Source organism: Ranitomeya variabilis, chromosome 1 (genome assembly GCF_051348905.1).
Source record: "Ranitomeya variabilis isolate aRanVar5 chromosome 1, aRanVar5.hap1, whole genome shotgun sequence".
Lineage (NCBI taxonomy): Eukaryota > Metazoa > Chordata > Amphibia > Anura > Dendrobatidae > Ranitomeya > Ranitomeya variabilis.
Window position 1 is genome coordinate 687,543,840 of NC_135232.1, and position 12,120 is coordinate 687,555,959.

The 12,120-nt window shown below is 46.3% G+C and overlaps 1 protein-coding gene across 1 annotated transcript; it reads left to right on the top strand.

The window, feature by feature from the left end:
* The first annotated feature begins 215 nt into the window (after nt 1-215).
* On the top strand, nt 216-10,954 carry HSPA2 (heat shock protein family A (Hsp70) member 2). The gene is made up of 2 exons (XM_077266163.1): nt 216-1,701; nt 5,595-10,954. Exons 1-2 carry the CDS (start codon nt 271-273, stop codon nt 6,072-6,074), a joined length of 1,911 nt encoding a protein of 636 aa, XP_077122278.1. The 5' UTR covers nt 216-270; the 3' UTR covers nt 6,075-10,954.
* The last annotated feature ends 1,166 nt before the right edge of the window (nt 10,955-12,120 follow it).

The following is a 12,120-nucleotide window of genomic DNA, read 5'->3' on the forward strand; positions in this document are numbered from 1 at the left end:
ACTGTCCTTACTCTCCGTTGATAGGCGTGACTTGTGTAGACAGTAAACCAATCTGTCGTTGCCATGGAAATCGCTGCTGACTCGATGCCAGATGGAGCGTGATTGGTTAATAATGGGGAGAAACGATGTCCAATCGGACAGCGTGTTTTACCGTTGCTGTATTTTGATTGGGTCGTAGTTTCGGCACTGGCCAATGAGCGCGGAGGGCGGGAGCATATAAAAACTATCGTAGAAGCCAGCGTTACGCAGTTACTGGACGACTTGGTCAGGATGAGTTCTTCTAACGCGCCGGCTGTGGGCATTGACCTGGGCACCACCTACTCCTGCGTTGGAGTATTTCAGCATGGCAAGGTGGAGATTATCGCTAACGACCAGGGTAACCGCACCACTCCGAGCTATGTGGCGTTCACAGACACCGAGAGGCTGATCGGAGATGCTGCCAAGAATCAGGTGGCGATGAACCCAGCTAACACCATCTTCGACGCTAAGAGATTGATCGGCCGACGCTTTGACGATCAGACAGTACAGTCCGATATGAAACATTGGCCCTTCGCTGTGGTCAACGATGGGACCAAACCCAAAGTGCAGGTGGAGTATAAAGGGGAGGTGAAGACCTTCTTCCCGGAGGAGATCTCGTCCATGGTGCTGACCAAGATGAAGGAGATTGCCGAGGCTTATCTGGGGAAGAAGGTGCCCAACGCGGTCATCACCGTCCCCGCGTACTTCAACGACTCGCAGCGACAAGCGACCAAGGACGCAGGGACCATCTCCGGCATCAATGTCCTCCGCATCATCAACGAGCCCACTGCAGCCGCCATCGCCTATGGCCTGGACAAGAAGGGCGGCGGGGAGCAGAACGTGCTGATCTTCGATCTGGGCGGCGGAACCTTCGATGTGTCGGTGCTAACAATCGACGATGGCATCTTCGAGGTGAAATCCACAGCCGGAGACACTCACCTAGGTGGCGAAGACTTCGATAACCGCATGGTCAATCACTTCGTGGAAGAGTTCAAGCGCAAGAACAAGCGGGACATCAGCGGGAACAAGAGGGCGCTGCGACGGCTGAGGACGGCCTGCGAGCGGGCAAAACGTACCCTGTCCTCCAGCACGCAGGCCAGCATCGAGATTGATTCCCTCTATGAAGGAGTCGATTTCTACACCTCCATCACCCGCGCCCGTTTCGAGGAGCTCAACGCCGATCTGTTCCGTGGCACCCTGGAGCCGGTGGAGAAGTCACTCCGTGACGCCAAGCTGGACAAGGCCCAGATCAAGGAGATAGTGCTGGTCGGCGGCTCCACCCGGATTCCCAAGATCCAGAAGATGCTCCAGGATTTCTTCAATGGTAAAGAACTCAACAAAAGCATCAACCCAGACGAGGCGGTGGCTTACGGGGCTGCAGTGCAGGCGGCCATCCTCACTGGGGATAAGTCCCAGAACGTTCAGGACCTGCTGCTGCTGGACGTCACCCCACTGTCTCTGGGCATCGAGACGGCCGGAGGGGTGATGACCCCACTCATCAAGAGGAACACCACCATCCCCACCAAGCAGACCCAGACCTTCACCACCTACTCCGACAACCAGGCCAGTGTGCTGGTGCAGGTGTACGAGGGCGAGAGGTCCATGACTAAGGACAACAATCTACTGGGAAAGTTCGACCTGACCGGCATCCCCCCTGCCCCTAGAGGAGTACCACAGATCGAGGTGATCAGGTCTTCTTATTGTTTCATTATATCTCAGCTGCTTCATAGTTTGCTTTGTGACAATCTTTTTTGTCTGTGCAGCACAATGGTTACATTGAATCCATAGTAGATCACAGTGTATCCATTCACAGGCCAAGGTGATCAGTAGTGATGAGCGAGTATACTTGTTGCTCGGGTCTCCGAGTATTTGTTAGTGCTCGGAGATTTAGTTTTTGTCGACGCAGCTGCATGATTTACAGCTGCTAGCCAGCATAAGTACATGTGGGGGTTGCCTGGTTGCAAGGGAATCCCCACATGTAATCAAGCTGTCTAGCAGCCGTAAATCATGCAGCTGCGTCGACAAAAACTAAATCTCCGAGCACTAAGGCTGGGGTCACACATGGCGTAAGACAATACGCCACGTATTATACGTCCGTACTACGGCCGTAATACGGAGAAATGTTCCCAAAATAGTGATCCGTAGTCAGGGTGTGTCAGCGTATTTTGCGCATGGCATCCTCCGTATGTAATCCGTATGGCATCCGTACTGCGAGATTTTTGCGCAGGCTTGCAAAACCGACATCTAATGGATTTATGTGCTCAAATGTTCGGGAAAACATATATACAGTATATATATATATATATATATATATGTCATTGTGACACATATATATATATTCTGTATTTAGATTTCATTCAGCGCGATATGTGTTAAAAGCCGGTAATTCAATTGCCGGCTTTTCATTTCTCCTGCACAAACCCGACATGATATGAGACATGGTTTACATACAGTAAACCATCTCATATCCCCCTTTTTTTTGCATATTCCACACTACTAATGTTAGTAGTGTGTATGTGCAAAATTTCTGCGCTGTAGCTGCTAAAATAAAGGGTTAAATGGCGGATAAAATTGGCGTGGGCTCCCGCGCAATTTTCTCCGCCAGAGCGGTAAAGCCAGTGACTGAGGGCAGATATTAATAGCCAGGAGAGGGTCCATGGTTATTGGCCCCCCCCTGGCTACAAACATCTGCCCCCAGCCACCCCAGAAAAGGCACATCTGGAAGATGCGCCTATTCTGGCACTTGGCCACTCTCTTCCCACTCCCTGTAGCGGTGGGATATGGGGTAATGAAGGGTTAATGCCACCTTGCTATTGTAAGGTGACATTAAGCCAGATTAATGATGGAGAGGCGTCAATTATGACACCTATCCATTATTAATCCAATTGTAGGAAAGGGTTAAAAAACACACACACACATGATTGAAAAGTATTTTAATGAAATAAACACAGCGGTTGTTGTAATAATTTATTGTTCTCTCAAATCCATTTGCAGTCCCTCGCTTGGCAACATAATAAACGCACAAGATACATACCTTCTGATGTACTGTCAGGTCCAACGAGGTAATCCATCTGAAGGGGTTAACTAATATTACAGGCAGGAGCCCTGCTAATGCAGCTGTGCTCCGTGCCTGTAATCCCCGGCGAATGAATGAAATGTAGGTCATTGACCTACATTTCATTCATTCGCGGTGAGGCGCCCTCTGGTGGATGTTCTCATGAACTGCAGCCTGGGAACTTTTTCCCACGCTCCAGGTCATATGAGGACATCCACCAGGGGGCGCATCACCGCGAATGAATGAAATGTAGGTCAATGACCTACATTTCATTCATTCGCAGGGGAATTACAAGCACGGAGCACAGCTGCATTATAGCAGGGCTCCTGCTTGTAATATTAGTTAACCCCTTCAGATGGATTACATCGTTGGACCTGACAGTACATCAGAAGGTATGTATCTTGTGCGTTTATTATGTTGCCAAGCGAGGGACTGCAAATGGATTTGAGAGAGCAATAAATTATTACAACAACCGCTGTGTTTATTTCATTAAAATACTTTTCAATCATGTGTGTGTGTGTTTTTTAACCCTTTCCTACAATTGGATTAATAATGGATAGGTGTCATAATTGACGCCTCTCCATCATTAATCTGGCTTAATGTCACCTTACAATAGCAAGGTGGCATTAACCCTTCATTACCCCATATCCCACCGCTACAGGGAGTGGGAAGAGAGTGGCCAAGTGCCAGAATAGGCGCATCTTCCAGATGTGCCTTTTCTGGGGTGGCTGGGGGCAGATGTTTTTAGCCACGGGGGGGCCAATAACCATGGACCCTCTCCTGGCTATTAATATCTGCCCTCAGTCACTGGCTTTACCGCTCTGGCGGAGAAAATTGCGCGGGAGCCCACGCCAATTTTTTCCGCCATTTAACCCTTTATTTCAGCAGCTACAGCGCTGAAATTTTGCACATACACACTACTAACATTAGTAGTGTGGAATATGCAAAAAAAGGGGATATGAGATGGTTTACTGTATGTAAACCATGTCTCATATCCTGTCGGGTTTGTGCAGGAGAAATGAAAAGCCGGCAATTGAATTACCGACTTTTCACTAACACCGCTGCGTATTTCTCGCAAGTCACACTGCTGGTCCGTGTGGAATCCGTATTTTTCTCGCCCCCATAGACTTTCATTGGCGTATTATTTGCGCAATACGCTGACAAACGCAGCATGCTGCGATTTTGTACGGCTGTAGAAAGCCGTATAATACTGAACCGTAATATACGGCTAATAGGAGCAGCCCCATTGAGAAGCATTGTGCCGTATGTAATGCGAGTTTTACGTACGTAGTTTTTGCGCTCTTACGTACGTAAAACACGCATGTGTGACCCCAGCCTAACAAATACTCGGAGACCACCCGAGCGTGCTCAGAAAACCTGAGCAACAAGTATACTCACTCATCACTAGTGATCAGCACTTTTATCTGATTGTTATGTTTTATCCATGGTGTATGATCAGTGTTGTCACATTGCATCCATACATAGATGGAGGTGACTCCTCTCTTTTGTGTCTGTAAAGCAGAGTTGTATCCAAAAATAATAATAATAGTTTCTGGATAGTAGAGATATGTTTTCTCAGCTCCTGGCTTCATTTGTGCCAAAATACTATTATGTTGTACCATTTAGCAATATGCTTTTTGGCACTTTTTGAGTCTGCTATACACCATCAATAGTTATTTGGCCTGACAGCTATTCGACTATATAATATATATATATATATATCCTCGATTCGGCAGAGTGTGCACCCCTTTTGAATGGGAAGAGCTGAGTCAATCGCTTTAAGGCACCTCTGTCAGAGACTTACTTCCGGAATGGATCGAGCATTGACATTCCACATCTCCGTCCCTTCCCTCCCTCAGATACTATCAGGCAGCGTCAGGACCTCCCCATACACTTCAGATAGAGAAGATTTTCTTTATATATTTTTCCATTTCATTTGTAACAGGAGACTAGGAAAGGAAGAGTGAAATGGGGCGTCTATGTGATATTTGTTTATTTGCCTTCCTATGTATCTTTTTATGTTTAATGCTACTTTTATCCAGCACACGCCTTTGTAGAAAATGTGGCCACACTTATAGTCTTAGCCTGTATTCGCACCTTTTTTTTTTTTTTCTTTTAAATATTGCAGATTGCACTTTTTTGTGATGTAAAAAATATATACCAAGCATGTTGTCTTCCCCTTTTAAAGGTCTTTTTGGGGACATTTATTTATATAATATATGGATGTATATAAAGCTAAAAATCATTTTTGCACTTGGGTTTCATTAAAATGTTTACCCCATTTGTCTTCTGTAACCTCTGGCTTGCACTTTGTATTGCTGGCTCCAGAATGAGCCAAATGAGAATACATCAGTGAGTTTGTTCTTGTAGTCTGACATGGAAGTTTATAATTCTTTAACTTGTCCTTTTTCTGAGCTGCTCTCAACCGATTTAACACCACAGACCACTGATCAAAGTTGAATTTCTAAAAACAACTGGGTGATGTTTCCTCATCAAGTGCTTCTTTTTGCTTTCATTTCAGGTGACCTTTGATATCGATGCCAACGGCATCCTGAACGTGACGGCGGCCGACAAGAGCACCGGGAAAGAAAGCAAAATCACCATCACTAACGACAAAGGCCGACTGAGCAAAGAAGATATCGACCGCATGGTGAATGATGCCGAAAAGTATAAGGAGGAAGACGAATCCAACAGGGAGCGCGTATCGGCCAAGAACGGACTGGAGTCGTACGCCTACCAAATCAAGCAGACGGCCGAAGACGACAAGCTGAAGGGTAAACTAAGCGACCAAGACAAGGAGAAGATACTGTCCAAGTGCAAAGAGGTCATTGATTGGCTGGAGAGGAATCAGATGGCCGAAAAAGAAGAATTTGAGCACAAGCAAAAAGAATTGGAGAAGTTGTGGAATCCAATCATGAGCAAAGTGTACCAGGGTGGAGCTGGCAACCCCGGCGCTGCAGGCGGAGGAGCTGGCGGCCCTACCATTGAAGAAGTAGATTAGATTTTTACATTAAAGGGGTTTTCCAGTTTCACCAATTCCCTTCCCCCTGACTGCAAAATATACTAGCTGAAGAGCCCGGCGGTGCCCGGGCATAGTAACTAACTGTGGTTAGTTATAGAAAATTATAATGATTATCCTCCATCCCATAGTCCTGTGCCCATATACCCATCATACACATCCTCCATCCCATAGTACCGTGCCCATATACCCATGTTACACATTCTCCATCCCATAGTCCTGTGCCCATATACCCATCATACACATCCTCCATTCCATAGTCCCGTGCCCATATACCCATCATACACATCCTCCATCCCATAGTCCCACGCCCATATACCCATTATACACATCCTCCATCCCATAGTCCCACGCCCATATACCCATTATACACATCCTCCATCCCATAGTCCCACGCCCATATACCCATTATACACATCCTCCATCCCATAGTCCCGTGCCCATATACCCATTATACACATCCTCATTCCATAGTCCCGTGCCCGTATACCCATCATATATATCCTCCATCCCATAGTCCCATGCCCACATACCATCACACATCCTCTATCCCATAGTTCCGTGCACGTATACCCGTCATACATATCCTCCATCCCATAGTCCCGTGCCCATATTTCCATCATACACATCCTCCATCCCATAGTCCCGTGCCCATATACCCATTTTGACATCATCTTCGCCATGGCAACCATTCTGACATAATTGTCACCATTGCAACCTATTATGAAATCAGTCGCCATGGCAGCCATTATGACTTAACCGTCACCTTTGCAACCTATTATGACATCGTCGCCACGGCAACCTATTATGACATCATCATCACCATGGCAACCATTATGACATAACCGTCACCATTGCAACCTATTATGACATTGTCGCCACGGCAACCTTTATGACATCATCTTCGCCATGGCAACCATTATGACCTCATCGACAATACACACACATACATGCACACATACACTCGTTTTTATATATATATATCTATAGATATATATATTGCGCCTTACACACCCTCCCCGGGTCCAGCGCTGAGTCTCCGATGCTGCCAATTTCTGTTGTCTACAGTGCTGATTGTGCAAGCTGCACTGCAGAATATAACAGATGCCGGGAGCAGCGGCAGAGACTCTGCTTCGAACCTGGGGAGGGTGTGGAAGGCTGTTTGTTTTAAAAAAAAAAACAAAACCGCAGCCCAGGAATGGGTTATCTGAAACCAGAAAACCCCTTTAAGGGTTATAGGTCACCGATGGTTATATGCAGATACCAGTATATTGTTACCTTTTCCTTCAAAGGGCTTCAAGCGTCTACATATTATCTGTAGCACTTATTAGCGAGAGCTTAAAGGACCATTGCCATTTCAGACAGGATGTGCCAGAAATTGATGCAGGCCTCACCGTTCACACCCCGACCTATGCAGAGAGTGGAGCCCCATCTTGTGACCGGATGAGTGGCTCTGTCCATTCACTTCTATGGGCATTCCCATATATATCCCACCTGACACTTGTGGATATTCCATAAATGTCTAAGATTGGAATACCCCCTTTAAAGGAAATTTCCGTCTGATATGGAATTTTGGACAGCCCCTAAAACTATGCCAGTGCCTTAGTCTTCATAATTTCTAGTGTGCATGGGTCGGCTTTGTTCTCTGGCACTGACTGATCTGAAGAAACAGCCACAGATATAGAAGTAATTAGGAAACTTCCATAAAGGTGGAGATTTCCTTTCATTCTTGTTGGCTTTTTTATTGCTATTACAGTTGCCAAAGTCATTACATAGCTTTACTGCTCAGGGTGGTGTGCGTGGGGTTATAGTAAAAGGTTCCTCAGACATATGTCCTTCATTGCCACATTATAATTAGGGGTTAAAAATGCCATCCCGGTTACATATGGCGGAGGACATCATAGTGACCACCTAATGGGCCCGTGCAGGCTCTTACCAAGACTGCTGTAGTTTGGGTGCGCACAGTCAGACGTGGTCCTCCAGGAGTCTTGGCTGTCTTTTATCAGTTTCTTACAGGCTTCCTTTAGACAGTTGCAATGTGGCCAAATCTTATTCCCCTTGTCATGACTGTAAAGGATGAGGACACCTTTGTTGGGCATTTTTTAAGCTACATGTATGTATTTTAACCCCTTACTGCCATCGGACGTACTATTACGTCGATGGCAGTATCCCCCTCTTTGATGTGGGCTTCAGCGGTGAGCCCACCTCAAAGCCGGGACGTGTCCATGCCGCAATAGGCGCTGGTGGAATCGCGATTCACCCGCACCTTTTAACTAGTTAAATGCCACTGTCAAACTCTGACAGCGGCATTTAACAAGTGCTTCCGGCCATCCATCCGGAAATGCGTGCACCAGTGACCCCCATCACATGATCAGGGGTCATCGGTGCGTCTGCATGACAACCAGAGGTCTCCTTGAGACCTTTATGGTTGCTGATGCCGGATTGCTGTGAGCGCCACCTTGTAGTTGGCGCTCATAGCAATTCAGCTACATAGGAGCGATCTGAGCATTGCCTCTATGTAGCAGAGCCGATCGAGTTGTGGCAGCTTCTAGCCTCCCATGGAGGCTATTGAATCATGGCAAAAGTTAAAAAAAAAAATGTTTTTAAAAATATAAAAGTTCAAATCGCCCCCCTTTTGCCCCATTCAAAATAAAACAATAAAAAAAAAATTAAACACATATTTGGTGTTGCCGCATTCAGAATTGCCCAATCTATCAATGAAAAATATTAACCTGATTGCTAAATGGCGTAGCGAGAAAAAAAGTCAAAACGTCAGAATTACGTTTTTTGGCCGCCGCGACATTGCATTAAAATGCAATAAGGGACGATCAAAATCACCGCATTTGTTTTTTTTTTCCCGTTTTCTAGTACACGACATGGTAAAACCAATAGTGTCGTCCAAAAGTACAACTCGTCCCGCAAAAAGTAAGCCCTCACATGGCCATACTGACGGAAAAATAAAAAAGTTATGGCTCTGGGAAGGAGGGGAGCAAAAAAACGAAAACGCAAAGCCGAAAAAAGCGCCAGGGTTAAGGGGTTAAGCTAAGTATTTTAAGGGGAAAAAAAAAATTATGCACTGTTTACCGTTTATAATCTATGCCCTATTACCGGTTACAGAATGAGTTATCTGTCAGTGAGCTTATTCTGATGGAGAGTTCCAGACAGACCACATCCAAGCTGAGCTGAACATTTATGTTAGGGCAGAGACACACTGCCGTATTCCTCGTGCAATAATCGCATCGCACTGCATGGACTGGCCGGCACCTCTCCTGACCTGAGCATGACAGCATGATGGATTACTATGCAGCCGTCAAGCTCAGGTCAGGAGGGCCGACAGCCAGTACGAGGTTTACCATAGGATTCTCGCAGGAGAAATACGGCAGTCTGTCTCTGCCCTTAGTGGTAAATCAGCTGAGAAGAGCAGATTAGCCATACAAACGTCTTCAGAATGGCTCACTGACAGATTGAAAGAGAACTCCTTCAGCAGCCAGCAATCTGCGGCTAAACATGTAATCCAATTGAAAACATTATTTTTAGCCCAATATACATGTATTTAAGTAGAAAAAAATAATGTCCCCAGTGGTGTCCATTTACTCTAAGATGTAGTTCAAAGGAATTGGATTCGGATTATTGTGGAACCCTTTGGTCCGAGTTGTGAACCGCACAGCATTCAGGGCTTAGGCTTCTTTTACGCTTGCCGTCTTTACGCGGCCCGCAATAACTCCTCGGAACGCCGTATGGCCGTGAGAGCCATAGTTACGGCCGTGAAAAAATATCGAGCCTGCTCAATATTTTTCATGGCTTACGGACATGGGCCACAAAAACAACGGAAGCTTGTTTTTGCGGTGCACCATGACTTCCGGTTTTGCAGAACTCTGTTTTTTTTCTAATACTTTTGCCATAGTATTGGAAACCCGAAAATCGGCGATCAGCAAGTTTTTTTGCAGTCCGTTATTGCGGCAGACCGTGAAAATTTTGGCAATACGGCCCACAAAAAAAAAAAAGGCCCGCAATAACGGGCCGCAAAAAACACGGTAAGTGTAAAAGAAGCCTTACTGCTGCTCTTATTGTCTAAAAGAAGCTAACAAATTGGAAACTTTTTAAAATCTTTAAAAAACAAACAAACAGCCTCCTAAGATCCATGATGCATTGGCTTAAAGTGAACCGGTCACCCGTTTTTGAGTTTTTCAACAAATGCCACCACCTTTATTTGCTCCTGTGCTGCATTCAACAAACGTGTATATTGTCGAGACGCAAAAGCTGGTGACGGTTCTCTTTAAGTCAGTTGTGATGATGAGGCTCTTGGATACCTGCCAATAATGTGTATGGGAGCCGCCGGGCTGGGACGTGCCTGCATGTCAGATTTCATCATCCAAAAGTGGCTGCCATAGATGTCTGCCAGAGACACGACTGATAGGCGGGAGAAACAAGCAATCACGCCATGCGGATGTTGGCTCTAGGGTGTGTGGGGCTCAGTGTTCGCAGCGTGTGCCGTCCTGCTCATTTGGGGTTTATGACTGGGGTACATGGACAGGCAGATGGACCATACTGCAGCCCCCTCTGTGATCAGGACTGATGTAGGGAACCCTAAGGCTGTGTGCACATAATAATCTGCTGCCAATACTGATGTGTTGGCAGGAAAAATGCAGCACGTAATTCACGCAATCTTGTATCAGGAACCTTTACAGAGTCTTGGAAAGTCTTAACACGAAGTTTAGTTCTTCTGGCAGGTGATGGTTTTCGCTTGATCTTTATGCAGCGGGAAGCTTAGTGCCTTGGTGGAAAGTGTAATCCTCGTGCCTTTCATTATTCTTCATATGTGCAGTTTCTTCTCTTCTGGATAATAAAGTATTTTCTCAGCAGGGTGGTGAATGAGTTTTCTTGACATCAGGTGCCCCGGTATCATAGCTGATACGTTTTATCCAGTGTAAATGGACATGTTCATTATAGGATTCTATGACTGTAGCATGTAATCGGCTTATTTCCGGGTCCATGACCCTTAGGGCTACTACAGGCGTCCAGGAACCTCAGTCCGAGCACGGATCCGACTGTCTGTAGATCTGACTTGAACCCAACAGTCTCTTAGGCATGTGTGAAGCTGTCGAGTTCGGGTCAGGAGACCTGCAGACTGCCGTGCATTGCGGTCTGTGCTCGGACCGACTTTCCTGGCTGCCATTAGGAGCCCTAACAGGTTTCTGCTACTTTTGATAATGATTTATTAGGACTAGTGATGAGCGAGTATACTCGTTCTGGTTTTCCCGAGCACGCTCGGGTGATCTCTGAGTATTTGTTATTGCTCGGAGATATAGTTTTTCGTCCCTCAGTTGCATGATGTACGGCTGCCAGATACGCTGAATACATGTGAGGAATGCCTGTTTGTTAGGGAATACCCACATGTACTCAGGCTGGCTAGCAGCTGTAAATTATGCAACTGAGGCGAGGAACTATATCTCCGAGCAATAACAAATACTCGGAGACTACCCGAGCGTGCTCAGGAAAACCCGAGCAACGAGTATACTCATCACTACTTAGGACCTCTGCCAGTCCGCATAATAAAGAGACCTCTAGGCTCCAGCTCGCCTATTTATTGATGACCTATCCACTGGAAAGACCATTAAAGTGAAAACCAGTTCTGCAGGATAGGTGATAGCTTACTGATCGGTGGGGTCCGAACTCTACGATCTTCACTGGTCGGCAGAACGGGGAATTTTTATCTCTGTTGCAAAATAGAGCAGCAGATCAGATGCCCGACCACTTCTCAGTTCATTCTCTATAGGGTTGCTGGAAAACGCGGAGCACAGCGCTCAGCAGCTCCACAGGCAATGAATGGAGCGGCGGTCGAGCATGCGTTCTGCAGCTACGTCCTAATGGGGATAACACTGCCCTACTCTGCTGTTCTCTGTGGGTTCCAACTGCCGGAAACCAACAGATCAATAAGTTATCGCCTATCCTTAATGCGAAACGTACAACCCTTTATACACATATTCTTGTTTATGGCTCTCCCTCACCCCTCTGGCAGCAGTCTTAT